At 42.2% G+C, this 24,801-nt stretch overlaps 2 protein-coding genes across 4 annotated transcripts in view; one reads left to right on the top strand and one right to left on the bottom strand.

Annotated features, from left to right (window-relative positions):
- ATL1 (atlastin GTPase 1) overlaps window positions 1-2,288 on the top strand; it is a 36,515-nt gene extending 34,227 nt beyond the window's left edge. For all 3 annotated transcript variants that reach the window (XM_080397075.1, XM_080397074.1, XM_080397076.1), the window contains one exon: window positions 1,476-2,288. In XM_080397075.1, coding sequence (XP_080253201.1) covers window positions 1,476-1,586 — 111 coding nt within the window. In that variant the 3' untranslated portion in view covers window positions 1,587-2,288. The remainder of the gene's footprint in view (window positions 1-1,475) is intronic.
- Window positions 2,289-2,974: 686 nt separating this feature from the next.
- Window positions 2,975-24,216, bottom strand: SAV1 (salvador family WW domain containing protein 1). The gene is made up of 5 exons (XM_080397086.1): window positions 23,911-24,216; window positions 21,600-22,046; window positions 12,217-12,487; window positions 11,123-11,266; window positions 2,975-4,204 (listed from the first exon to the last, which is right to left on the bottom strand). Exons 1-5 carry the CDS (start codon window positions 24,002-24,004, stop codon window positions 4,003-4,005), a joined length of 1,158 nt encoding a protein of 385 aa, XP_080253212.1. The 5' UTR covers window positions 24,005-24,216; the 3' UTR covers window positions 2,975-4,002.
- Window positions 24,217-24,801: the final 585 nt, after the last annotated feature.

The following is a 24,801-nucleotide window of genomic DNA, read 5'->3' as shown; positions in this document are numbered from 1 at the left end:
AGAAAGTCAGAGCAGCTCCCACAGGTCCGAAGGCCATTTGAAAAAAAAAAAGGTGTTGAAAATCAACCCACTTTCCCCCCAGCAGCCAGCCCAGTCCGGCTGAGCGTTCCTACCTCTGGGTCCCTGGGCTTGGCTCTGGCTTGCACAGCAGCAGGAGGCAGGACCTGGTCTTTGCTATGAATGAGCTCTTGAACAGATCCTGTCAGGTAAAAGTCAACTCTGTGAGACCAGTTTTGCAAGAAAAAAAAGCCTAAAATAGCGCTAAGTGCTGCAAGGTCACTCACTTCTGGAGCGTTTGAAGGTGTATTTTCGAGGAGGAAACCCATAGCAGCTCCATGAAGTGTCCTCCACCAGCTCACTACATTCCCAATCCCAAAACACTTGGCATGCCAAGCCCCACATCCCTTCCCTACAGCCCATTTGGGATGTGGGCAGCATCGCTTTAAACACCCCGGAGCCTCAACAGCCCCCTCTCACTGTGGCTTCGGCCTCTCCAGCTTCGCTCATCTTCCCCGAGCACCAGAGGAACGCATCGCCCCGTGACTGTTCCCATCCTGAGCTAATCCGGACTTGGCAGCAGTCCTGAGGTCCCCAGCAGGAGCTGGTGCGGTTTTAGTTTATTTTTGTCATTTTTTCATATTTTTTTCCCCCAATGACAAACGCATTTGCTATGGAAACAGAGCTGTGACAGCTGTTCACACCGCAGCCTCTGCAGCCAGCCTCATAGCTCAGCATCTCCTGCGCCCGTTGCACTGGGTGGGAAGCCCAGCGTGGGGGGGACATGGGGTGTTACATGCCAGCCTCCAGCCCTTGCGATCACTTGTCTCGGCCCCGTGGCTGCTGGCGTTGGCTCCACGCAGCCCCACAGCCACACCAGCTCAGCCCACGCACTGGTACCAGTACCAATACTGGTACAGCGATGTGCTGCAGGAACACATGTTTGTTAGGCTGTGGTGCTGTTTGTGCAGGGCCAGCTTTTCTGTCAGAGGGGGAAATACACCCGGGTAGAGAGAAAAATCGTAAAATTAGGAGGAAAAAATAATAATCTGCACTTATCTGGATGATAAATCAAAATGATCCTGACAAACTGGGGTCCCATTACATAGCAGAGCCTGCCATATGACATGCTGGCTATCTGCCTGGTGGTGTAAAGCAAACTGCTGAGGATGCAGAAATTCAAACTCACGCGTGAAACCCATAGGCAAACCCCCTCCCCCCACCCCCTCCCCGCCCCCGTAAGTTAATGCAACTCGAGGGGCTCCTCCCATAGCCAAGCCATTTAAAAATTAGCAGAAGTGGTGCTCTTCAGTCTTACCCCTGTGGGACACTTGCCACAACCAAGCGCTGGCACAGAACAACCCGCCGCTGCAGCAGGACGGCGAAAGCACAGCCCGTACGTGTGACACACAGCGGGGCTGGGGACGTGACCATCTTCTTTTCTCTTTTTTTTTTTTTTTTTTTTATTCCCTCCCCAGGCTTTGTACAAACTGTACAGCGCAGCAGCGACTCACAGACATTTGTACCATCACGCCTTCCCCGCACAGAAAGCGGAGCCCGCCGAGGGTGCGGAGAGGAAGAACGTGTAAGCCGGGCGCGTTCCCGTCGGTGCATGAACAAGGTGTGGGTGTCTCATCCTCAACCCTCTCATCCTCGTACCCATCACAAGCTCCTGCTGCAGACAGGGAGAGTGGAGAACGTGTCATGTGTAAGGTGGTTCAGTGTGTTCGTTCGACAGCACGGTGTTTGACGGGAAGATGTCAGCATGTTTTTCATTTTGTTAATATGTACATATTGGTACTGCCGCAACGACAAAGTGCTTTTAATTTGTAATAGCCAGCATACTTCCCAGCTAATTTATGAAGCCTTATTTTCCCCTTCTTAATCAGTTATGAAGTCACTGAAGGACTCATAATTTACATGATACTGCAGCTAAAAATCTCCCAGACCTTAGCTTACTCAAAAGCCAACTTATTTTCAGATACTTGAACACATTATAACATGTAACCGAATTTTTTCTTCAGCTATTCATTACATAAACGTAATTAAAAATGTATTAACTTGCTTTATCAAGAAACTGTAAGGGCACTTCTGCTATGGTATGTTAAGGATCTTGTAGGAAAGCCTACTTTTCTGTTTGTAACCGCTGCACAAAGTATCACTTTGTATTTGTATTGGAGGAAGTTTCACTGTATTTCTGTATATATATTCATTATAGCGTATAGAAAGTGTGTTCAACAGTTCTATTCTTTTATCGTCAGATCTATTAAAGTTTGCTTTCAGTTCCTAAGGAGGTGGCTGCACAGGAACAGTTATTGACTAACGAGGCAAGAGCTTCTCGGTTTTTTGGGGTTTTTTTACCTTTGTGGTTAATTCTGGGCCTTCAGAATCGGTGTTTTCAGGGTAAGCTGGTATTTTGACAATACTCTGGCCTGTCCCCTGCCTGGCTGCACCCCTGGTGCTTCTGTCACTGACAAGGCCAGGCTTAGTAAGTCATCCGCAAAATAAAGTCTCTTTTAAACTCTACTTTTAACAGCAGAGAGAAAGCTGTTTAGGCGAAGCAAGGCTGAAGGGCGCTCGCCCGGGCCCTGCCACCCCTCAGCTCACCCATGTGAAGAACGGGCCTGTGGCACGGCATGGATGGTGACACTCAGGCTCAGCCATAGCTGCTTCAGGCATTCAGGCAGTGGCGGTGAGCTCGGTGCAGTGCGGTTCGGGTTTTACAGAGGCTGCTGCCACGGCAGCGGCTGTGTTCCGCCTGGGCAGGGTGGATCAGCAGGACCAGAGCGCGGCTCGGCGCCGGCACCGAGCAGCTGAGAGCATCTGAACCGCGTGGGTGTTCAGAGAACGCGGCTACCGAGTGTCACCATCCCTGCTTGGGTCTTTTTACTGGTTACAAGAACATTTGATTTGATGTTCTACAAGGCCAAAAAAAAAAAAAAAAAAAAAAAAAAAAAATCAGTCAGATGACCCTTCATTCACTGAACAAAAAGATTTTTATTGAATTAACAGGATTTACAAGAAATGTGTTTTTGTCTGCAACAATGTTTATTGCACTAAAAAGAATCCATAAATAACATTTCAGGACAATCAATGAACCAAATGAAAATATTGGAGAGGATGACTGTACAATTTAAAAAATTTTCCCCAGGTAAGGAAGCTTTTAATACAAGACAAAAGCTCATTTAAAAAAAGTAGTAGTTGTCACATCCCTGATTTTTTCTGTGGCGTGGTACAGCTGGTTGGCAAGCTGGTTAGACAACACTATTACTTTTGCTGGGCCATGTTTTATAAAATGCAGTTTACCTAGGATTTCAAAACCTGTGAAAAGTTTGCTTAGAGATTTTGATCTTTTAGAAGGTCCAAGTATTTTCCCTCTAATTTCTGTGAAAATGAGTAGTAAATCTAAAGTAGTAATGTGTTAAAGTAAAAAGGCAACTCAGATGCCACTTTCCCAAAGCCCTCTGTTTAGACTGATGAAATTTGCTTCTGCCTGGCTACAGCACTGGGTGTTACTGAAACGGAACAGGAGCAGCCTTCTGTACATTAAAGCTGTAAACAAAGAGCAGACCTCTCTCAGGAGAGGGGTACAAAATCCCGAGGGAAACGCACTGAAATACTCATTTGGATTTTAACAATGTTTTAAATCCAGGACTTTATTTCATATAGTTGCATCTCTTGCCCTTTAAAAATATATGGTCAGCTTCTTAATAATACAGCTGACTGCTAGAAAAAAAGATACCAGGATCAAGTGTCTGATTAAATCCGCGCTAGTTTTCAGAATAATAAACTAGTTCTTGTATGGAAAAAGATTAACAAACATTTTTCATTTTTATAAACAACACTTAACAGATGTAGAAAAATATTCAAGAGGATAATAACAAAGGTGCAACATTAACAAAAATAAGCTGCCTTTTCAACAACAGCATTTTTTCATAGTTTTAAGTGTGAAAAACTTAAAGCTCTTAGTGTCCTCATAGAAGTCTTTTTAATAGAGTTGTTAGCTTAAAGATTCTTGCCGTGCTGCTGGGCATACCACTGCTGCCTCTGCTTGCGATGCTCCAGCTCGGTGAGGAGGGCCTGCCTGTACGCTTCGTACAGCTTCACAATCCGTTCCAGTTCTTTCATGAAGAGCAGCTTCAGCATTCCCTGGTACGTGTCCAGGTCCGCCAGCTGGAAGAGCTCCCACTTCAGAATGTGATCGTATCTGTTTTGATAGAAAAGATGATTATCTACGTGCCGCTGCAAGCAAATACACAGCGTTTTCTGCTTTTTCTTAAAAGCTGGCCTCACAGTTGTATACAGCCCCCGATCAGATTTCTAGCAAGCTGCATTAGCATGTTTTACATGTAAAAAGAAGGTAATTTACACCAAAAGACAGGGAGCACGTCTCAAAGCAAGTTGGAGAAATGTCACTTACAGCTGAACTGCAGAATCACTCCTCATACGAACAGATAAACTCCAACTAAAGACCCTGTTAACCAGTTACAATAAACCAATACAAAACACACATTTTGGAAGCATTGAAACAGCACCTACATTCACAACCATCCTCCAAGATTTTGCAGCAAAACACCTTTAAAACTTGGAGTAACACAGAAAAAAAATGCATTATTTCAACAGCTTGCCCTAATACTCCCCAGCAGGTGCTTCCCAGCAGGCAGAATACTGTCAGTCTTCCCTCACGCATTCTTGTTTTCACAGCATTCTTCCTCTAGCCCTAACACTCTCAGTTAGCAGCAATAACCTAGGGCAGTGTGTCTCTAACTGTGGGTCACGAAGGACCCTGCAGGACCACAAAAGGGGGTGTTAGATGTTGGTGCGGACTGAGGGAGGGGGGAAGTCCAATTAGGCTGTAATTAACGGCTGCGAGTACTCACACCAGTAAGGCATGTCCTAACTGCTAGTTGCTATCGGCAGCGATCTGGGGGCTGGGGGGAGCAGGGGGGTGTCAAGGGAGTGACACAAGCACAAACAGCTAGAACACAACCGTGTTCTTACTTCCCATATGGGAAAGAAAACAAAAAAAAGAGCTGCTATGGATGTGGGACACGAGACATGTGCCGAGGCCCCGAAGCACACCAGTGCCACCCTGAACTCCTTCAGGAACATCTAACCTAGCTCCCCACGCGAGATGGAAACAAGCTCAGCTTGGAATCAGGGAAGTCACCCAATTACTGTTGTATTTCCTCCAGCTTCCACCAGTTACCAGGAGTGGCTGGCTGAGCAAAGGGAAGTGTAACAGCTCGGGTCACCAAAGCACCATCCACACTGTCAACACTTTTTCCTTGATAAGGGAAGTGGACGCCCATCAGTGGGGCAGGATGCGAAAGCTCACAAAGAAACTACCACCAGGTGCACGAAGGGGGCTGCGCACAGATGGGCTTTGGGAAGCCACGCTCACCTCCCTCCATGGCAGCAGGGGGGAGCACATTAAAACAAACCGCAAACAGAAGCAGAAGTGCGATGTCAATCCATAAGGTGGGAAAAACAACAAACAAGGAAAGCTGCTGGAGCGTCACTGACGCCAACACTCCCAGGTTAACGAGTTGCTGGCAAAGTACATCTCATGTTTTGTTGGGTAGGTCTTCTGCTCGCCTGCCCAACATTCAGCTCTGCTTTTCTTAATAAATCTGCAACACTGTCAGTGCTGGGTTTTTTTATTTTTACTTTTTAATATATAGCAATTCTGAATTGCTGTTTATACTCCAAACTTTTTCCAGTTTCCAAAACACATAAACATAACCCTATGTTCACACTTTTGGGCTATCCCAGCTGCTGCGGCTGGCCAGGTACAAACTTCATGTGAGATCAGCCTCTTCAAGCCTCCCTTGTCTCTCTAGCAAGAGCTGAAAAAGCTTCCAGAAGGCTGCATTTTATGTCATAACTGCCAAACCACTCTTGTGACTCATCAAGGCTATGCCATTTCTCCTGCAAGTCATTTTCACAATCAGAACTGGCACTCTCAGGGAACAGATAGCTGCTCAGATGGAGTCCAGTTTCATAACACATGTCTGTTCAATCGTACGTTAGTCAGTGACTCGCTTTCAGGCCACAAATTCTTCAAAGCTAGTGCTGACAATCTTTTATACCAAACACATGGTTCAACATTTCCTATATTTAATAATATTTATCTTTATACGTAAGCTATCCAAAGTATTCAAGAAAGCAAGCATTTTTTCCCATTACTTTGTTTTTAATGGACGACTTTTTGTGCCAGTAGTAGGGGAAAAGTTTCAAGAAGGTTTCAAGGGGAAGGTTTCAAGAGATCCTAGGAGGAAAAAAAAAAAAAAAAAAGTGTTTCTAACAAAGTTTTTCAACAAACTCATGGTAATTCTACAGGTCTCTGGCTCATGGCCAGATGTCCAGTACTACCACCACACTCTGTGGGGGAACAGCTGCAGGACAGTATTAAGCAGAAGACACTGACATTTAGGATGTTCTTCAAGGAGGTGCTAATTGAAGTAATTCAGGAAAACCCCAAGACTTTGGGCCAACAGCAAGACAGCTGGTTTGGTGAGCACGTCCCCGGACATCAGTCCAGGCTCCCAAGCCCAAATGATCACCGACTGGGATCTGGCTCGTGTCGGTCAGCACATCAGTCAAGCACCAGCAGCCCACAGTGCAGACCCACCCGCATATGCTTAAAGTAGTACAAGGACTTCAGAGAGCTGGGTACATAACCTGGGCTTCAAATAAACAGGCTTTTCTCTTTGATGGTTGCTTTCCACCTCCGCGTGATAACTGGAGAAGTCTGGCAGGGTGACATGAGCTAGCAGCCATGAAGAGACCTGCCTCGTTCAGGAGCAGACACGCTTCCCAAGGCTCACCAGGAGCAAGGGACACAGAAACAACGTGTAGTATCACAGGCTCATAGAACAGACCCATAGAATCATCTAGGTTGGAAAAGACCTTTAAGATCATCAAGTCCAGCCATTAACCCACCAGTGCCATGGCACCACTAAACCACACCTCTAAGACAGACCCATCGAATCATCTAGGTTGGAAAAGATAAGATCAGTTGCATGATGCAACTGTACGCACAGGTCTTGTTAGTGAGGATCTGGGCTAACCTGAGCCTACCTATGCTTGGACAGACTTGTGTGAGAGAATTTCAAGAATATCACCCCAAAAAGAGCAGGAGTGTTCATGCTGTGCCTGGGAAGGGGACCTGAGCAGCACCCAGTGTCCTGGCATGGGCCTGGATGGCTCTGGGAAACAATACAGAATTTCCTAAGAAAGGTGAGGAAATCCCAATTCCCCAACCTGGTTTTAATCTTGATTTTGTTTGATCCAAGTCTTGCTCTACAACAGACATTTTGATGCTGCTTTATTTTGATAAAGAAAGCCTTGATATCATGACATCGTCACTGCAATACCCCCCACCTCCTGCTTTTCCCTAGTACTTCTAAACATACACAATTCATTTGCAATCTAATTTTCTTAACTTGGAAATAGGAAGGTGACTACTATAGTTATTAAAGGAATAGAAGAAACTCATGGAATAGACAGAATTAGTTGAGCCAGATGAATTACATGAGAAAATACATTCACTTGAATGGAGGCTAAAGCCAAAATATCAGTACATCCATGCAAATAAACTGCACTGCATATTGAAAGGATATACTCAGAAGGCTGTATGCATCAGAGAAGCACCAAGATGTGCAGATGACTACCAAAGATGCTTTTGAGGAATTTTAAGAAATTAAATAACCACAGCTTCTACAAACTTCCTAAATAACAGCTGCTATATTGATGTTATCCCAAGTCTTGACAGGGTTGCACTGCTAAAATCACTTTTCCCCAAAAAAACCCAAATTGCATCTGTATGTCAATGCGGAGATCAAACTCCAAAGAGCAGCAAGACTGCAAGCTGCTGCTTTTGAAGGTTTGCCAAGTACAAGTGCACTCAATTCCTGAGTTGATGTGAACGCCACCTTTCCATCTCTGCTCCCTTCCCACTCCTCATGAACCGAATACAATTACAGCAGGATTTCCCCTGGCTTGCCCTGTGCTGATGTGTCCTTTCAAATGTTCTGGGTTAATGGCGTTTATTAAAAGACATTCTGCAGCAAGGCCGATTCCCAGTGGAAGGACTGTTTCTTACTCAGGTGGCAATACAAGCAGGAAAGAAAACAAAGCTCCATCACATGCAATAACATGCTTGCAGGTTTTTCGGGGCCTGCAGCTTTTTTTTTTTTAAAGCATCACCAAAGATTGCTAAACCCTTGGTGGTTCCTTAGCTCTTTGAAGCTGTCAGCACTGATAGTTTCTCAAGAAAAGCAGCACATCAGGATTTTCAGTGTGAGTTTCATTTCACCTGCTAAGAGCAGTGTTGAATGGGAGAAGAAGTCTAATTAAAGATTAAGCCATCGGCAGTGCCTCAGGGGGAATGGACTCATTCAAATCCAAAAGACTGTAAGTCTAGGAATGCTCAACCACAGAGATGCACAGAGAAACAGGGCATGGAGTACCAGTACCTGACCTAGACTCCCCAGGCGTTTTTAAAAAGGGCAACTAGTCACAGAGCCAGAAATCAAAAGGAAAAAGCACATTAGTACAGAAGTCCTGCAGAGCACAAAGCCTTCCCTCCTGCGTAAGAAAGCGGGAGCTCACCAGACAGAACATGCAGCTGGAATACCCAGTCTCCAGTGCTCCTCCCAGCACAAAGCAAGTATTTAATATAAAATAGGACACTTGCAGCTCAGGAGACACTGACCTGCCCCAAGTATTTACAGGCTACTGGTTAGGGCTGAGAGAAGAAAGTCCTGGCTTCAGATTCTTGCTCAAAAAGAGTCAGGGGAAGAATCAACCACGGTCTCTCATACAAGGCAGGCATTTTTGGTCTGCACCCTTGCAGTCCCGTATGTGCAGTCTGGCATTCTGTGGAAACACTTCCCAGACCGGTCTACATGACTTGGAAGGTGGAGAAACATTGGATTTTAGAGCCTAGCAAAGGAGTCTTGACTCCACTGTGCTGAGATTCTGACAGCTACAGTTACACTCTCAAAACAAACCTTGCCAGCTGCCAGGAGAAAGGGGAAAAGGATACTTCAAAGTATCACAAATACCTTGACACTGGAAATTGTTACTTCAAGTCATAACTAGACATCAAAGGCTCTTCACTGGGTAGCGAGCCAAATTATCTTCTTTTCTACCAGAACAGTTTGAACCATTTTTCATTAATGGGGAAGCATTATGGCTAGTACCTACAAAACTCTCAATTAGACTTTTCCAGTGGCCAGAATTATTATCCTTTCGAGAAACTCTTCAAAACAAAAGCTAACATTATCTATATTTGCTATCACCACCTACTTTTCTCAACAAAACAACTGGCCTTTAGTCAGCTAAATCAAGCTACAGCGTCAGGGGTAAGTAAGAAATCGTAACAAAATACACCATAATGATTTCAGTGCAAAACTGTACCGATAAGCAACATATTTTTACAGCAAACTTCAAACAGCAGATTGCATAAGGTATTCCTCTACTACTACTACTACTACTATGATGAAAGCATTCTGCCCAATCACTTTCATTTTTGCACCAGAACATGGGAGGACATTGATGCAGTTCTCATACTCAGCTTTTGGACAATACTACCGAAGAACTTACAAGCATTACTGGATGTTTTTCTCAAGCTTTAAGGGAGTTGTTTTGGCAACAGAGGTTTATTATTAAAATTATATTGAAAATGTACAAGTGATCCTGGTATTAATAACTGTGAAAATTATTTACCAATTGTTCCTTAAGAAGCCCTCAAGATGAGGTGATACTAAGCCAGCTGCTACCACTCTTCTTCACTTGTCCAATATAATAGTAGCATAAACCAGAATTTACTTCCTCACAGAAGCATTTGAGAATTACAACAATATTCCTATTACCCCCAGCATTACTGTGACAGAAACCTAAAAGGAGGATACTGGAAAATACATCGGTTTTGATCCCTCTGAACAACGTAAATTCTGTTCAAACAGCTTGAATGAGTAAAATGTGTTTTTTGTTTTGGTTTTTGTTTTAATTTGGCTCAGCCTACTAGATACAAAGAAATTCCTGATAAATTGTTTAAATTGCCTTAAATTTGTTTCTCAAGTTTCAAGAGAAGTACCAACAGGAGTTCATACAACACAGGCTAAAATATTTCAAATGACATTGTCTGGATGAGCCAAAGACCTAAATAAAGAAATGCAGCTGCAGCCAGAACCCGAAAGTATTTCTAGGAAACAAGTCCTCCCATAGGTTACAGGAACTTAGTATGTCCCTGTTGACTAAGTGTACTGGTGGATTTTAGGCCAATTTAAATTTTTATAGGCTGCTGGCGAGCCCAGTAGCCACAAGAAGTAATAAACCCCATTGAAATTATAGTTACTAGATTTTTTTTTTTAGTGGAAGTCACTGAACATCACACACAGCCTGAATTTGCAAGTACAGACTGACCTGCTTGTTTGCCTGTACACTTCAGTTTCTCCATGTTCTCCTTATGATAAGTACATTATTTCATAATTATCAAAACACATCTCCATTTTTTACTGCTTTTCTATTTAGTGTTACTATTCTGCAGAACTGCACCCATTAGAAAAATGTAATGTTTCATTATGCTGACTCAAATCTTTTCTCGAAGGAGACTCCCTGTTCCTATAGCATTGCTTCTTCAAAAAAATGACTTTTTACTACCGTTTAGTTTTTTTTTTTAATTCAAGTTCTTAATAGAAATATACATTTCAGTCTGCATCTTAATTGTGAAGGAGAATTTGTGTGTCTTTTTAAAAAAGCAGTAAGATATACATTAAAGAGCTAACACCCTGGAAGTATTTCACATATTTTATAAGCATATGGTACCATTCTCACAAATACACTGAAAGTAAACCACATCCTCAACCTGCATGTCACAAACTGCAAGAAGTACTGTGATGATTTTGTGTAATGCCTAATACAAAGCAAACTAACGCAATGAACACTTGGTATAATTTCCTTGCATGCTGTCAGCAACAGTTTCTATACAATTAAGAAATAAATACCAGCTAGAGTTCTACTTTCAGTCATCAAAATTCATTTGTTTTCCTTCTAAGCCATGTATTCATAGTGCAAAATGCAGAGGGGCAGGACAAAAAAAAAAAAGCAAGCTCACTTTACAGGGGCCCTGGCATAGACCTGCAGCCAGTCTGGAATCTCTGCGGTGTGGTAGGGGTTTGCAGGGACAAGGAGAGGCTGGCTTCTTTCAGCTTGCTGAGGCTGGTAAGTCACTGGGGGAGGCTGGTCGTAACGGGGAACACTGTACAAAGGAAGACAAAGTCTGTAATCTCCAAGCAGTAAGTTAGACATACTGATATTATTAAATTGTTAACATTAATACACAGATTAATAGGCGCAAAGGCTGACGATGCAACCACGCATGTAGTGTTGCCTCGGCAGGCCTATACTGAGAGCAATTTTCTGTTGCTATTTTTGTGCTTCACTCTGATCACAACCCGTAAGTGTTGTAGCTATCTTGTTAGCACGCTGTAAAATTCACCTCAGACCTATTTACCTAGTTTCTGCTACTGGGATACTAAAGCAGAATAAAAAATGCTATCTGTTCTTAAAATACTAAGAAGGAAAGTATTGAATCAGCCAAATAACCCACCATTTAGTATGTTAGAACAAATACATTCAGGCAGCAGCTGATAAGAGTTATTCCATTTATTACAAAGGATATCCTCCTGTGTTTATTTTTTCTGCCACACATTAAACAACTTTCCCTTCCTGGGTAACAGCAAAGTAGACTGAGTAGCAGAAATTAACGGTTAGATTTGGTGTATACTAGTCTTACTTTACCTTTAAATTACAAGTAGCTAAAATACTAATTTTCATTCTAGACAAGACTTAATTCATGTTTCAGATGGTACATGTATTTACTCAGACAGTCACCAGGAACATCAGATCAGGTTTCTTTTCAGTCTACAAATCAATTCTGTTCACAGCAACTCTGTTGTTTTACTGACAGTTGATGAGAACCTGCTTTGCTTTAGTGAGTTAGGAACAATACCCTGCTTCTAAACTTAAGACAGTAAGATGAGACAAAACCCCAACAATTACAACTTCTTCTGCAAATCTTAGGTCAAAGTAAAGCTTACTCCTAAAAATACAAAGTTTTTGGCATGTTATATAGGAGGCAAAAACAGTTTAAAAAGTTGAACTGGATTAAGAAAAAATCAATCACAGAAGAGAAGGTGGATATCTTACCTGGGAGCACAAGGATGTTTATATTGAGCTGTTTTATTGATGTGATCTACATAATACACTCCAAATGCTGCTGACTCAACTCTCTCCCATCCTGGAGGCAGTCCCTCACGTTCGAGTGGATGGCTCCAGTGAGTTGTATTAGTGTTGTGATCTATATAGTATTTCCTTCCTCTAATAGTCCAGTCCACTGACCAGCCAGGAGGAAGAGGTAAATCTTCAGAACTATGATTTGTTAAGTTTCCTAGAGATGTAGCAGCAACTCTACCGATGCCTGAAAAAAGGGAAAGCAACATTTAGCTAAACTGGTAATACCCAAAGCCAACATTATGTACGAAGTCAACTTCCCCCCACACCACAAGGCGCTCTACGAACTTTGAACAATACTGTGGCATTTACGGCATATGCACTTGTACATTAGTAAAAAAGCGCCATCAAGTCAAAACAGATATTCCCTTTTAAGCCTCACTTGTTTTGCTCTCGTCCAACTCCAGATTCAATAGACAGCTTCATTTACCAACAGTTAGGGCATCCTTGCTTTTTTGATTAGAGACATGTATTAGCATACAGAACAGGGATGAAGTTGTTACTGTCTCAAGTTGCTGAGCAGAGAGGGCTGGCGTAAGATTACAAATGTTAAAAGCTTTACATAAATGACAACTTCTGTTAATATGCTATTACAGCCACATCAAAACCATTTATCTACAAAAAACCTACAGCTATTTCTTTTTCTAGTTACAGTCAGAAATTACAACTATCTAGAAAAATTGCTGAATACCACCAAAGCCTTTCAGATATACCAGTCAACAACAGTAAGAGGACCAGGTAAACCAAGAGAGGATGGACAAGAAAGGCTGGCACTATGCTGCACTGACCATCACTACTGCAGTGCGTGTAACCACGGCCAAAAAGTGTCATCAGTAACAAGAGAAAACAGAAAAGCTGGATCCACACAGGATCCTGCACCAATCCTTTGCTGAACACAGTCATCCTGCTCACGACGAAGTTGATGTTGCTATATCTTCTTTGCTAAAACTACCCATGTTTGTTAGACTAACTCGCTTATGTGCACTGCTGGGTGGGACAGTCAGGCCTTCTGAATGCAAACCAGACAAGACTTCTTGTTTGGAGTAAGCCACAAAATCTCCTCATCTCTTCTCCACATCCCCACCACCCTCTTCCTCCCTCCCACAGATCTCAGAAGGAAGTTCTGTTGTCTAGTAGGCTGAATGTCTGCTTCTCTACATCTTGCTCTTCTCTAAATGCAAGCACCTATGCTTCACAATGCTGAAGAGGCACGTGTAAAAAAATGTAATTTCCAGCTTTTCCTGGTGATGTGGGCTGCACTAGCAGACGGGTTTCTCCAGCAAGAGAACTAAAGCCTAGGTTAGGTGTATTGGCAGTAGGAGAGCCGACAGGATCAGTAATTGACTGAGTTCCCACCTCTGTCCTGGAAACAGCACAGTTAGGATTTACCACTGAATAGCTGGCTTAAGAGATTATTCACTAGAATTTAAAAATGAGATCTGTTGAAACATACACCAGTTTTCACATTTTAAAAATTCGCATGACAGATGCTGAGAGATGTACTGAAGAACCATAATTCCAATTTCACCTTTTCCTTCCCTCTATATACTATGGATACTTTTGAAGCTAGTTGAAATAAAAGCCATAATAATTACAGAAAACTAAAAAAAACCACCTCAAACCCCAAAACAATAAACCCCCCAAACCCCAACCACAAAAAACAAGTGACATTAACTATTTTGTAGGTCTCTTTCCATTCCTTGGAAGCCTATTACCTACTGGATGCGGTGGTCCAAATTCAACTCTCTTTAAAATCCTTTTAAGTAGTTACCTTCAGTTACTCACAGTTCTACAGTTAAATGGCCTTCAGAAAGAAATTCAAATTATCTTCCCATCTCACAAATGCATCTATTCAATCACAGTATTCATCAGAGTTTGGGTGTTACTGCTTCCAATAGCCAGAAGAAGGGGTACAGGGGCCACTTTTTCCACTTTCTTAGAAGTCAGAAAGTGACTCCATCACAAGCGCCACATTTACTGCCTGAGGAATACACCTTTTCCTTCTGTTTATCAGAAATATCATTTTTGTGTGATCATTTTTGGAGAGAGGGGAAGGGAAAGGCAGAGTCTACCTCATCTAAAGCATACTATTAAAAACAAGAGGTTTCAGGTATGGTCATTGACTCAAAAAGACAACAGTAATACAACAATTTTGCTGCTATTTCAGTATTTCTCAGCAGTTTCATATTCTGGTTGCTGACAAAGGCAACAGTCCTTTTCAACACCACTTACACAACACAACAAGCCAGCCAGGGGATATAATGTATTTTAAGCATTAGTTTACATATTAAACAACAGACTAAAAACAGGAGAGCTGTTATTCTAATACAAGACAGTAGTCATCAACGATAAAGTAATGGGAAGGCTCCAAAGTAACTGAATAAAAAAATAAATTAAAAAAAATCATCTCAAGCTTCCTCCAGAGTACTGTTCCTTAAACCTTTTGTGCTCATCTACAAATCTTTTTCTAGCCCGCCATGTTCTGAACTGTTCAGCCTTAAAAGGATTTCCTCCTGTACAGTACTTACCTATGTGCTACCTATTTATACCTATGAAGTGGATGGTTGTGTCCACATGACAGCCCCCACCTCTCATTAGGATTAAGCAACCTAGACCATTACTCCTAGTGAGAAGAAACATCCTGGAGGCTTCCTGACCTTTAGCAGTACTGGGGCAGGGAAACTATTTCAGCCCCTAGCTACACTTATGTCATTGGTTGCTTTCATTCCAATGACAAAACATTTAAACTTCTTGAGAATACTGCACTTCAGATAAACAAATTCAGTATTTTCTCCAACAAACTAGACTACTGTGTTGTAATTTCATGTACGTATAAATAGTGACTATTAAATCACCACTACCAGAAAATCTGAACACAGAAACTTAACTGGGGGAAAGAATTTTCACAAAGGCATAAGCATATTTTTGTTTATTGTTAAAACTAGCATGTGTCTGTATTTCTGTTACAGTTCCTCCTTCTTAACTTGTAGCATGATTCCAGCAGCAAATACATACATATACAGTCCTTGGGGTAAAGGTTAATGCCTTCAAACCTTTGCAAGTTGGTATTAAAAGTTGCACAAGCCATTTACAGCAGCAGTTCTCTTGATACAATGTCTATCCATCTCTTCATACAAAAGCCTGAGAAAACTGGGAGATGCACTTGGGTAGTGAGGGAAACCAAAATCTAGATTACATAGAGAAATCATCTAGAAAGCAGGCTAAAAAGCAATGCTGCACCCAACGGAAAGGTAACACTGCCAGTTCTGCGTTTGCGCAGCCATTTAATCCTAGCTAAGTGGCTTCTCCCAATGCCAGTTTCTTTCTTTATTTATTTCCAAGATGCACAGAACAAAAATAATATCAGACCACAAATACATTATATATTCCTGTTGCCATTTTGAATTCATAGATGAAGCAGCAGAGCCATACTGTTAAGATAAACTTACACAGCTGTATCACTTACCAGTTCTGCACACTGTTCCAAGCCTCTACAACTAGCAAACTCTAATTATGAAATCAAAGTCCAGATTTATAAACTGACAGTCACAAATACTACAGGTTGTAGACTATCACGTATAGTCTCTTAATGTGCAATTTTCTCCTTAAAATTGCAGATCATATTGAAACATTCCGTGTGCTGGAAGCTGTTGGGTAATACTCAGCTTCCTACAACCACCAACCCACTATGGCATTCAAATCAACATTAGTACAATTTAGACATTTGTTTATACAACTGGGGTTACTACAGATCAAAAGAAATCACGTATTGGTTTTCCTTATAAAACTCAGCAGATGCTTCCTTCAAGGGAGAGTGAATACACATGTAAGAGAAATAGCTCCTGCTGTGATTTTGAGCAATAGGATGAAAACTGAATTTCATATACATACACCTGTAAGTATCATTAATAAGACTGAACAATGCTCGGAAGAGTAAATTCATATGTGATCTTTTCCAAAGTATAAACCAAAAAAGAAAGTTACAATACAGCCTAAACCCATCCACTGTGAACACTACCTTTTCTGTGTCATATTGCCCAAGTACAATATTCTACTGCATTTAAATTTCAGGTAAGGGTTTGGCCCTAAAGCATGTTCATAGCAGCCCAAAGCTTCATATAGGATTTTACGGCACACATCAAGGATATTCCCGGAGTCACAGGTACCAAATTTACATAGCACCATGCAAACTATCTACAGAAAAAACCCCAAACTTACAACCTGAACCATTTTTATCAAAACATCAAGCGTAAAACCTGCGATTTTCCTGTTGATGGAGGATATGATCTCTCCTATAGGACAAGCAAAAACAGCCTAGTCAAACCAGTTTGCTGTAACTATGCAGGGTATTCTTGCTCACATGCTGTTTTATCTATGACAAGACAGAAATTCTCCTTCCTGTTTTCTCAAGGAACACAGTTGTTTAAATTATTTGCTTTTTCCAAATGTAAAAAGTCTCCTCCTCTCTGCTTAAGGATGAGCACAGTTCTTTATAACCTCCCAAGCGGCACTATCAAATGCCAAGAATGGTCAACAATGAATTTAAACATATGCAATTGTAAATCCTTTTCAGGTTTCTTCTTTAGAACTTGTTTAGTCTCATTTGTTAATTCTGTTTCATAACGGTATATGTTTGGGGTATTTTTTGGTTCAGCTGTTGCTTTTAAGGAACATCAATACTGAACATGATCTGTGGCTTTGCTTCTTCCTTCTCTTGCAAAACATAGGATCTTCAGTTTAAGGTCTTGAATTAATTGCCAATCAGGCCAAGAGGCATTCCATGCTGTTCCAAAGCAAAAGAAAATCCTGCTCAATGCAGTCTGCTGGCTTAAGAGTATGTTTTTTACACTTCGAAAAAAGTGCAAAGGAACAGCAACCACTCATTACCAGTACTAACCAGATTTAAAATACCCGGAATTTTAAGGCCAGGCCCCATATTCAGTCTTACTCTCTAAACACCTTTAAGAATAGGATGTCCTAATGCCAGAACTCAAACTAACTTTGAGCACCACATTCCAGTGCATTACAATGTATTGGTACAAAAACTTCATTTAACATTCTTCTCTTAAAATGTACCTTAAGGTAATAACGTCACAGACGTGCAAAATATGTAGTATCTTTGTCAATCAAGGAAGTTCTGTTTGGTTTGTTCCATACAAACTTAGAAAACTAAGTGATAACGTGTTAAGTGCTTTCACACTCCAATGAAGGGGTTTTATTGTAAAGGCACTCTGCCTGGAAAGAAATCCAAGTTCTTAAAAGAAAGGTTTCCAGGTGAGCAAAGGGCAGTTCTTCTGTCTGCCTGGTAGAAAGCACAGGAGAAAATCACCAGAGCAGACCAGCATAAAGGGGAAAGAGTAAAAACAATGAAGAGAAAGCCTCACTTCATTTATTAGATACAGTGCTGACGTAGGCAGAGAAGTTTGAGAGCCTGTGAACTCCCCACAACTAGCTCCAACCAAATTTCAGTGTTGAAGAACAAATCTAGCCAACCAAAAGGCCTTAATATTTGTCTTTCATTAGGTCAATTGTCTTGAGAGCCTTTTTCCAGGATGCCAAAATCCTCTCCCTTCCCCTCATCAAACCAGGATGAATAACAGGAAGAGAAGATGAACTGTTTAATTTTAAGGGAGTAAGTAATAATAAAATACCAAAAAAGTTGCAATAACTATCCTGTTTAGCTAGGTCTGCAGGTTCTAGGCCTTCCTAACCCATTCCAAAGCATCCAAAGGTACTTCTGAGCATCGGTACCTTGTTTGTCAGAGGGAACGTGGCATTCCAAGTAAGCCTAATTTCACAAATAGGAAGTGACAGGAAGGATTTTGAAAGCCTCCAAATGTCTGCTACAAAGAAATCACTGCAACATCAGCACAAAAGAAGAAAAGGGCGGGAACTGCCCTTTGTTTAAAAATTAGTAAAGTGTACACACCTAAAAAGACAAGCCCTTCTACTTTAGCTCTAAACAGGTTTCATTTAATAATTTGTATGCATTTATTTTGCTCTTGTATTAAACACGAATACCAGTTTGCTGTTTTTAAGGGGTACAATTCAACACAAGATGAACCTACTTTCATTAAAGTGCACTGGATTCTCTGTTCACAGGACTAATTGTTTTTCTCCTCTGATGCCACAGTCAACTGCTTACAGTCCACCACCAGAAAGTCCTTTTACACTGTGATTTTAATCTCAGCAATTTTCATATACACATAAGAATTTTTTAGCTTACCGCTCAAACAGGTACAAATAACTCTGAGGTCTTGGTTACAAGTTAGTTCCAATCTATACTGTAGATATAACTTCAACCACAGACCTCCCCAAACCTTTAACCTAGAAGAGAGGAAAGAAATGTCGAGGAAAGACAGGTAAAGTCTCTTAGAATTAAGTTTGAAATTGGACACTAAAAATAAATTTTCAAGAAATGCCACAGAGGTAGCTAAACATACAAAACTAGGAAAATTCTGAACTGAAGACATTTTTCAGGAAAACTGACAGCACTAGACTGCTAATTAAAAACAAATCTAACGAAAGAAAAGGACACGGTAGAGTTGAATCACACCAAGAGAGGAATCATGACTTCAAGGAGAAATGCCTATGAAAGAACATATTAATGCTGTCAACATCAACTGTCGAGAAAAATCACGGGACTTTGAGTATGAAGATGTCAGTAAGAACAAGTTTTGAACTCCTCTCCAAATTTTAAAGAGGAGAATCTTGATTTTGAACGACAGCTGAAATTCACATGCACCTCTTCACTTGCAGACCACTGCTTCTCAAAAGTCATCTGCTGTAACCAGTGCTAAATGAAGTATCACTCACCAACTGCAAGCATATCTTGTGTTCATTGGGCAACATTTCTGTAGCAATCAAACCATAAGAGAACTGACTGCAGGGACCTACTGAGGGAGGGTGGGAGAGGAGGAAAAGGGCAGAAAGCAGCATTTGCAGATTCTAGCTAATAAACAAGCTTGTATGTTGAAATGTAGGTATTAGGCAATTGTGTCAATTATCTCTACGAACAATTCTGATTAGGTGAAACATTTAGAAACAACAATGGAGATGTGTAAGGAAAAAGTAATTTAGACAAAGACAATGAAAATAAAAGGCCTGCCTCAGTACTCTGGAAACGCAGGACAAAAGGAACTAGAAATTACGGGAAGATTGGTGTAGCTCAAGGAAAACACTGTAGATTTGAAAACAATGGATGGTTCAATAAAAAGATGCTTAATGGTGAGATGAAGGAAGTTAGACATTCTAATGCTTTCCTACTTTTGGTCATTTAATTCTTTTACTCTGAAAAATTAACAGCAATTCTTGAAAAGATGTACGAAAATTAAGGTCATAGGTCAATATTCTTACTGCAGTGAAACTGAAAGAGTTCATATTCCATGCAGAGATGAAAGAAAAAAAACGTAAGAGGAAAAGGAAGACACTTTGGCATACAAAAGGTTCACCTTTTTTTGTCTCTCCCTACAAATGCATGAGATTGAATACATGCCCATTACAAAATGTGTAGAATTTGTTCAAACTATTCAATGTAAAAACAGGAGAGGGAATGACAAAGACCAAACAAACAACAGCAGCTCCTTTGTGATTTCCAGTGGCTAAGGGGGCATGTAGACAAATGGGTGTGGGTGTGTGTGCAGAAAAAGTCTTTTTAGAAAGAAATCCATGTTGCTACAATTGAGAAGAATAGGACTGTAAAGCCCTACTTTTAGCTTGTTTAAAAATTTGCTAGATTTAAATCCACTTTCAAGCTAACAGCTAGAGCTCCATTTCCACTTAAAGTTTCAATTCAACACAGCAGCAGTACCATTTCTTGAAGTCTTCCTCAGCACACACAGTACTTTTGAATGTTAAATTGATGGGTTGAATTATGAAATACTCCCCTCCTGCCTCTCATTCCTCCACTATCCAAGCACAGACTAACAAGTGCTCGTTATCTGGACCAGGTAAACGTTTAATGACTGCAGGCTGAACAACAACTGACAGAGATGGAGGGCTTTCATGCAAAATCTAGGTAGATCAGATGTATTGCATTAGCAAAGTAAATGAGGATTAAAGCAGCAAGTCTTAAAACTTAGTATTTTCATAATTTATTGGCTGACAACAGTTAACACTAGCATTACTCTTCTATCACTTTTCATTGAAATGTTTGTGTAATAAGAAACCCACAAAGCACTGGCAGGTTATAATTCCATACGCAAGGTCAGCAGCCTTAAATGTTGACATTCTAGCAAATTTATTTTTCTAGATAGGATATTTATTTTACTAGAGACTACTTACTTACTATTTTGTTTATAGATTACAAGTAATGATGAACAACATATTTCATATTGAAGGTACATTATTAACAGGTCTGAAAAGTTTGTTTTGAACTCCTCCTTGAGTATATATATATATACTTTTAAATATATATATATACACTACAAAAATACTCAGTGCTTGAACACAGCCAAATTTATTACTTTTAAGGTCAGCTATCTATGGCCAATATTGTAATCCCAGACTTTTTATTACACCAAGGCACATTGCACCAAAGAACTATTCTTTGGTGTTACCACCAACAGAATCAAGTATTTCAAAAAAAGTAGTATTTAATGGATTCCTCTCTTTTATGTTGTTCTTCCTTTAGAAAAAAAAGTTCCAGCGAAACTGAGGGGGAAAATAGGCATATTTACAAACAATATTAGAAGCTAGAAGACAAAAAAAATAGTCAAGGACTAAGAAGTCAATTTGCACACTAACTATACATCAATTTGCTAATTACACCAAGCAGTCATTCCTCTCTTTGACTATTTATAAAATTATTTTGAGGTCAAATTAACACAGTAAAATTAAATAACAACACTACGATAGTTAAAATATAACAACAACAATAATAATAAACTAAAATGGCAATGTTATAATTTAGAGCTGCTGCTTATTCCCTACATCATGAAAAGAGTAATGTCTCTTCATGAATAAAATGCTTTGCTAGCTAGAGCAACTCATTCACCTTGCATAGAGGAGTTGCATGTATGTTTGGCATTAAAAAACCTACTTGCTCAACCTCACCCCATTCACTTAATAAATAAATCCTGGTTTAAGTATATTTTTCCTTTCTGAATATATGTGATCAGATTCTTAATTCTAAGAACTGTGAACACACAGTGTACTGAGATCACAGAAACGTCATTAGAAAGAAGCTCTGTCCTACACTGTGTAACTCCTAAAAACATGACCCTGATCATCCAGATATACCTCTGCACCTGAAGTCTTATAAAAAAGATGTTTTTAAAAAAGCAACAACTAATACTTACCTGAAGTGTGCCTTCCATGGTTCTGTGACATCCTCTGGAAGAGATCACTGTTGTGTTCGTAATACCTGTAGTCCTCATGAATGCGATCATTTAACTGACGTCTCCTCTGGGCATCATAAAAATGATCATAGTAGTAACAACGGGCACCAGCATCTCCATTTTCCAAAACAGAATTGGCTTCTGTTAAAAAGGACTGGGAGGAAGAGCCATATTCCCTAGGGACATCAGCTAAACTTCTTGCAAGATAGGAAAGTGCAGAGAGTCTGTTGCTTTCACGTCTCATTATTTCATGAGGTGGCCTCTGCACTGGGGTTCGAAGAAAACTCTGGTTTCTGGAAACAATTCCATCTCCACCAGCAGCATAGGCAGAAGAAGTCGAGTCAGGAGGACAGATATCAGTTCGTCTTGGAATGGTTGGACCGTGACGGATAAATGAAGGCATTAGATCTGATATATAGCATAAAAGAGAAGTAAGAACTTTGGCTATACTTACACATAAATTATTTGGCTAGCCACAATACTGATTTTACACCATGGAATTCAGGAAATTCAATGGCTAGAATCCCTTTAAGTCACCTCTAATGCATATACAAGTATAATGGTAACGCTGCAGTTTGTACTGGTGCAACAGAAACCACCCTCCATCAGCAACAAACTTGCCAAAACAGCACAGTTCTGCCAGTATGGCTGCATCTACAATAAACAAACCAACCAACCCAAACCCCATCAAAAACCACATGAACAAAAAAAAAAAACCCAAACCACCCACACTTTACTGTGGCCACCTCTGCTAGGCTTTGTATCTCTCTACTAGAAGAGTCAAGAAAATCCAAGTATCCTGGCTACTACTCTACCACTTCATTGGGACCGCTGTCCTTACAAACTCAGAACAATCGAAGATGTTAATTCTCCATGCTCACAGGAATCCATGACAGAATCAGGAACAGAATTCATACTTTCCCCACTAATCACAAAGCTCAGCCAGCAAAGCGCTGTCACTCTGCACACATTCTCAAATTATCATGAAGTTATGCACTTTCTCCTTCACCCAAGGGGAGTTTTTTGCACACCAGCACTGATGCCTATTCATACTGTTCCAGTGCCTCCCTCCAGTAAGGGATATGTTAATCCTCTCCCTACTACTACCTTCAACGTGATGTAAGTCAGTAGCTTCCCTCCAGGTGAGCTAATGCAAATTATGACTTTCATTGAGAAGGAAGTTACGTCTATTATTAGTAACTTTTTATTAATAAACTCTTATAACTTAGGGTGAAAATAATGTGTCATTAGTAAACTTATAATGATCACTGCAAAGCTGCCATGCAATAGTCGGTCATCACATCACAGCGAACAGCATAAATGTGTAAAAGGTGTTAACCCCTTAGACAGGCCTACAGCCTAATATGAAAAAAAACTTGATTTTTTTTTTTTAAGGCCTAATTCAATTCAATCAAACTACTAAATGATTTTGCCTGTTGACTGTAGAACCAGCTGTTCATGCAGCAAGTACTTCCAGGAACGCTGCGTACCTGCTCCTGCCAGCAAAGTTCTCTGGTTGTGATCTCCAAGCTAATCCTGCAATTATAGCATAACGCATTTGTCTCAGGTTGTTCTCAACGATTAACAAGAAGAAACCTAAGCACACATTCAGCGTGTGCGTGTATTTGCTAGCATTGCGTACAGTCCTAGCGCAACCAGGGCTGTGGCGTTAGTGTCAGGTTAACCACGCAAAGATCAGTGCATCCAAGGGACATAGCGGTGACTTCATCACGTTGATTCATGGTTAAGAACTGGAGCAGTTGCTTCTGCAGGGATTTTAAGCAACCGTCTCATACAGTTATCTCATCTTCCAAGCACACACCTTTTGGCAGTGCACACAGCTTACATCGGGAAAACAACCACTGACTTCTGGAAAGAAAGAGATGCTCTGTTCTGTTGCCCTGAACGGTACCTGTCCGGGGACCACCTTAACCCCTGACCTGCTGAAACTGAGCAACCGCTGCTGAGAAAAGTAATAAAACAACCAAGTTTGTTTACCGTCAGCACCTGGCAGTACACTACGCACAGGGCTCGCTGTTAAGTTTCCCCTCCCTTCCAGGCTGAACCTCCCTCCACCGGCTCCCGGGTCTCCCAACAGAAATGCCCCCCCCCCCCCCGCCAACCGCCCCGCAGGGAACTCCCGCAGCCGCCAAGGCCCCCGGGGCCCGCCGCACCACAGCCGCAGCACACAAAGGCCGCGGCCCCCCGCAGGCCTCGGGCTTGGCACCCTCGGCCCGTCCCCCGGCCCGCCGAGCCCGTCCCCGACACTCACTGCGGAGCAGAGGGCTGGTCTCCTTCTTCACGTACTTGCCCTGCACCTCGCCCGGCTTGGAGAGCTCCGTCCGCGTCTTCTTCCGCGACAGCATCCCACCTCCCGGTCCGCTCCCACCGCCCGCATGCCCGGCGCCGGGCGCCGCTCCCCGCTCCGCAGGGCAGGGCCCGGCCGCCCCGGCCCCCTCAGGCGCGGCGGCGGCTGCTCCGCGCCCGCACGGCCGCGCCCGGGGCGGGGGGCGCCCAGCGCTGAGGGGAGGCAGCGGGGCCGGCGCGCGGGGGCTTGTGGGAACGCGGCCTCCGCCCTCCGGGGAAGGCCGCGGGGCAGGCAATGGGCGGGCGCGCGCTGTCACAGCGCCCCCGCGCGGCGGGGAGGGCGCAAGGCGCACGCCGTTAGGCGGGAAGGCGGGAGGGCCGCGCCGCGCCTCGCCTCAGGGGCCGGGCCGCCGCCTCTCCCCCCGGGGGCAGCGGGGCCCCCTCACCTGGCTAGGCTGGGGTCTGGGACGGCACCGCCGCCTCGCTGGCAGCGGAGGGTCGGGCCCCGGAGGGGCTCGGTGAGGGGCGGCGGTGGGCCCTGTGCTCCCCGCCGGGACCCGCCCCCTGCCCGCAGAGTTCTAGAAGTTAAGCAGGAAAGGCACACGCCGGGAAGCCCTCGGTATTCCCGTGCAAAGCTTAAAAATACTTACTCTTCCGTTGAGGGTGGGGTGTGCTTGAAAACAAGCTGTGTGTTTGCTGCCTGTCAGGTTTTTACATTTCAATCCATTTTGACTTTAATAATGTTAGAAACAACTTTTAGTAGCTGCCAAGCTGTCATAATTATAGCTTTGTGGATGCATTCGATGAATTTGCAGATGATACTTGAAGCACCTACACCTTCCGTGGGAAGATACTG

The sequence above is a fragment of the Falco punctatus genome (assembly GCF_963210335.1).
Source record: "Falco punctatus genome assembly, chromosome: 7".
Classification (NCBI taxonomy): Eukaryota; Metazoa; Chordata; class Aves; order Falconiformes; family Falconidae; genus Falco; species Falco punctatus.
Note: the sequence above shows the minus strand (reverse complement) of the source record. Positions and strands in the feature narration are given on the sequence as shown.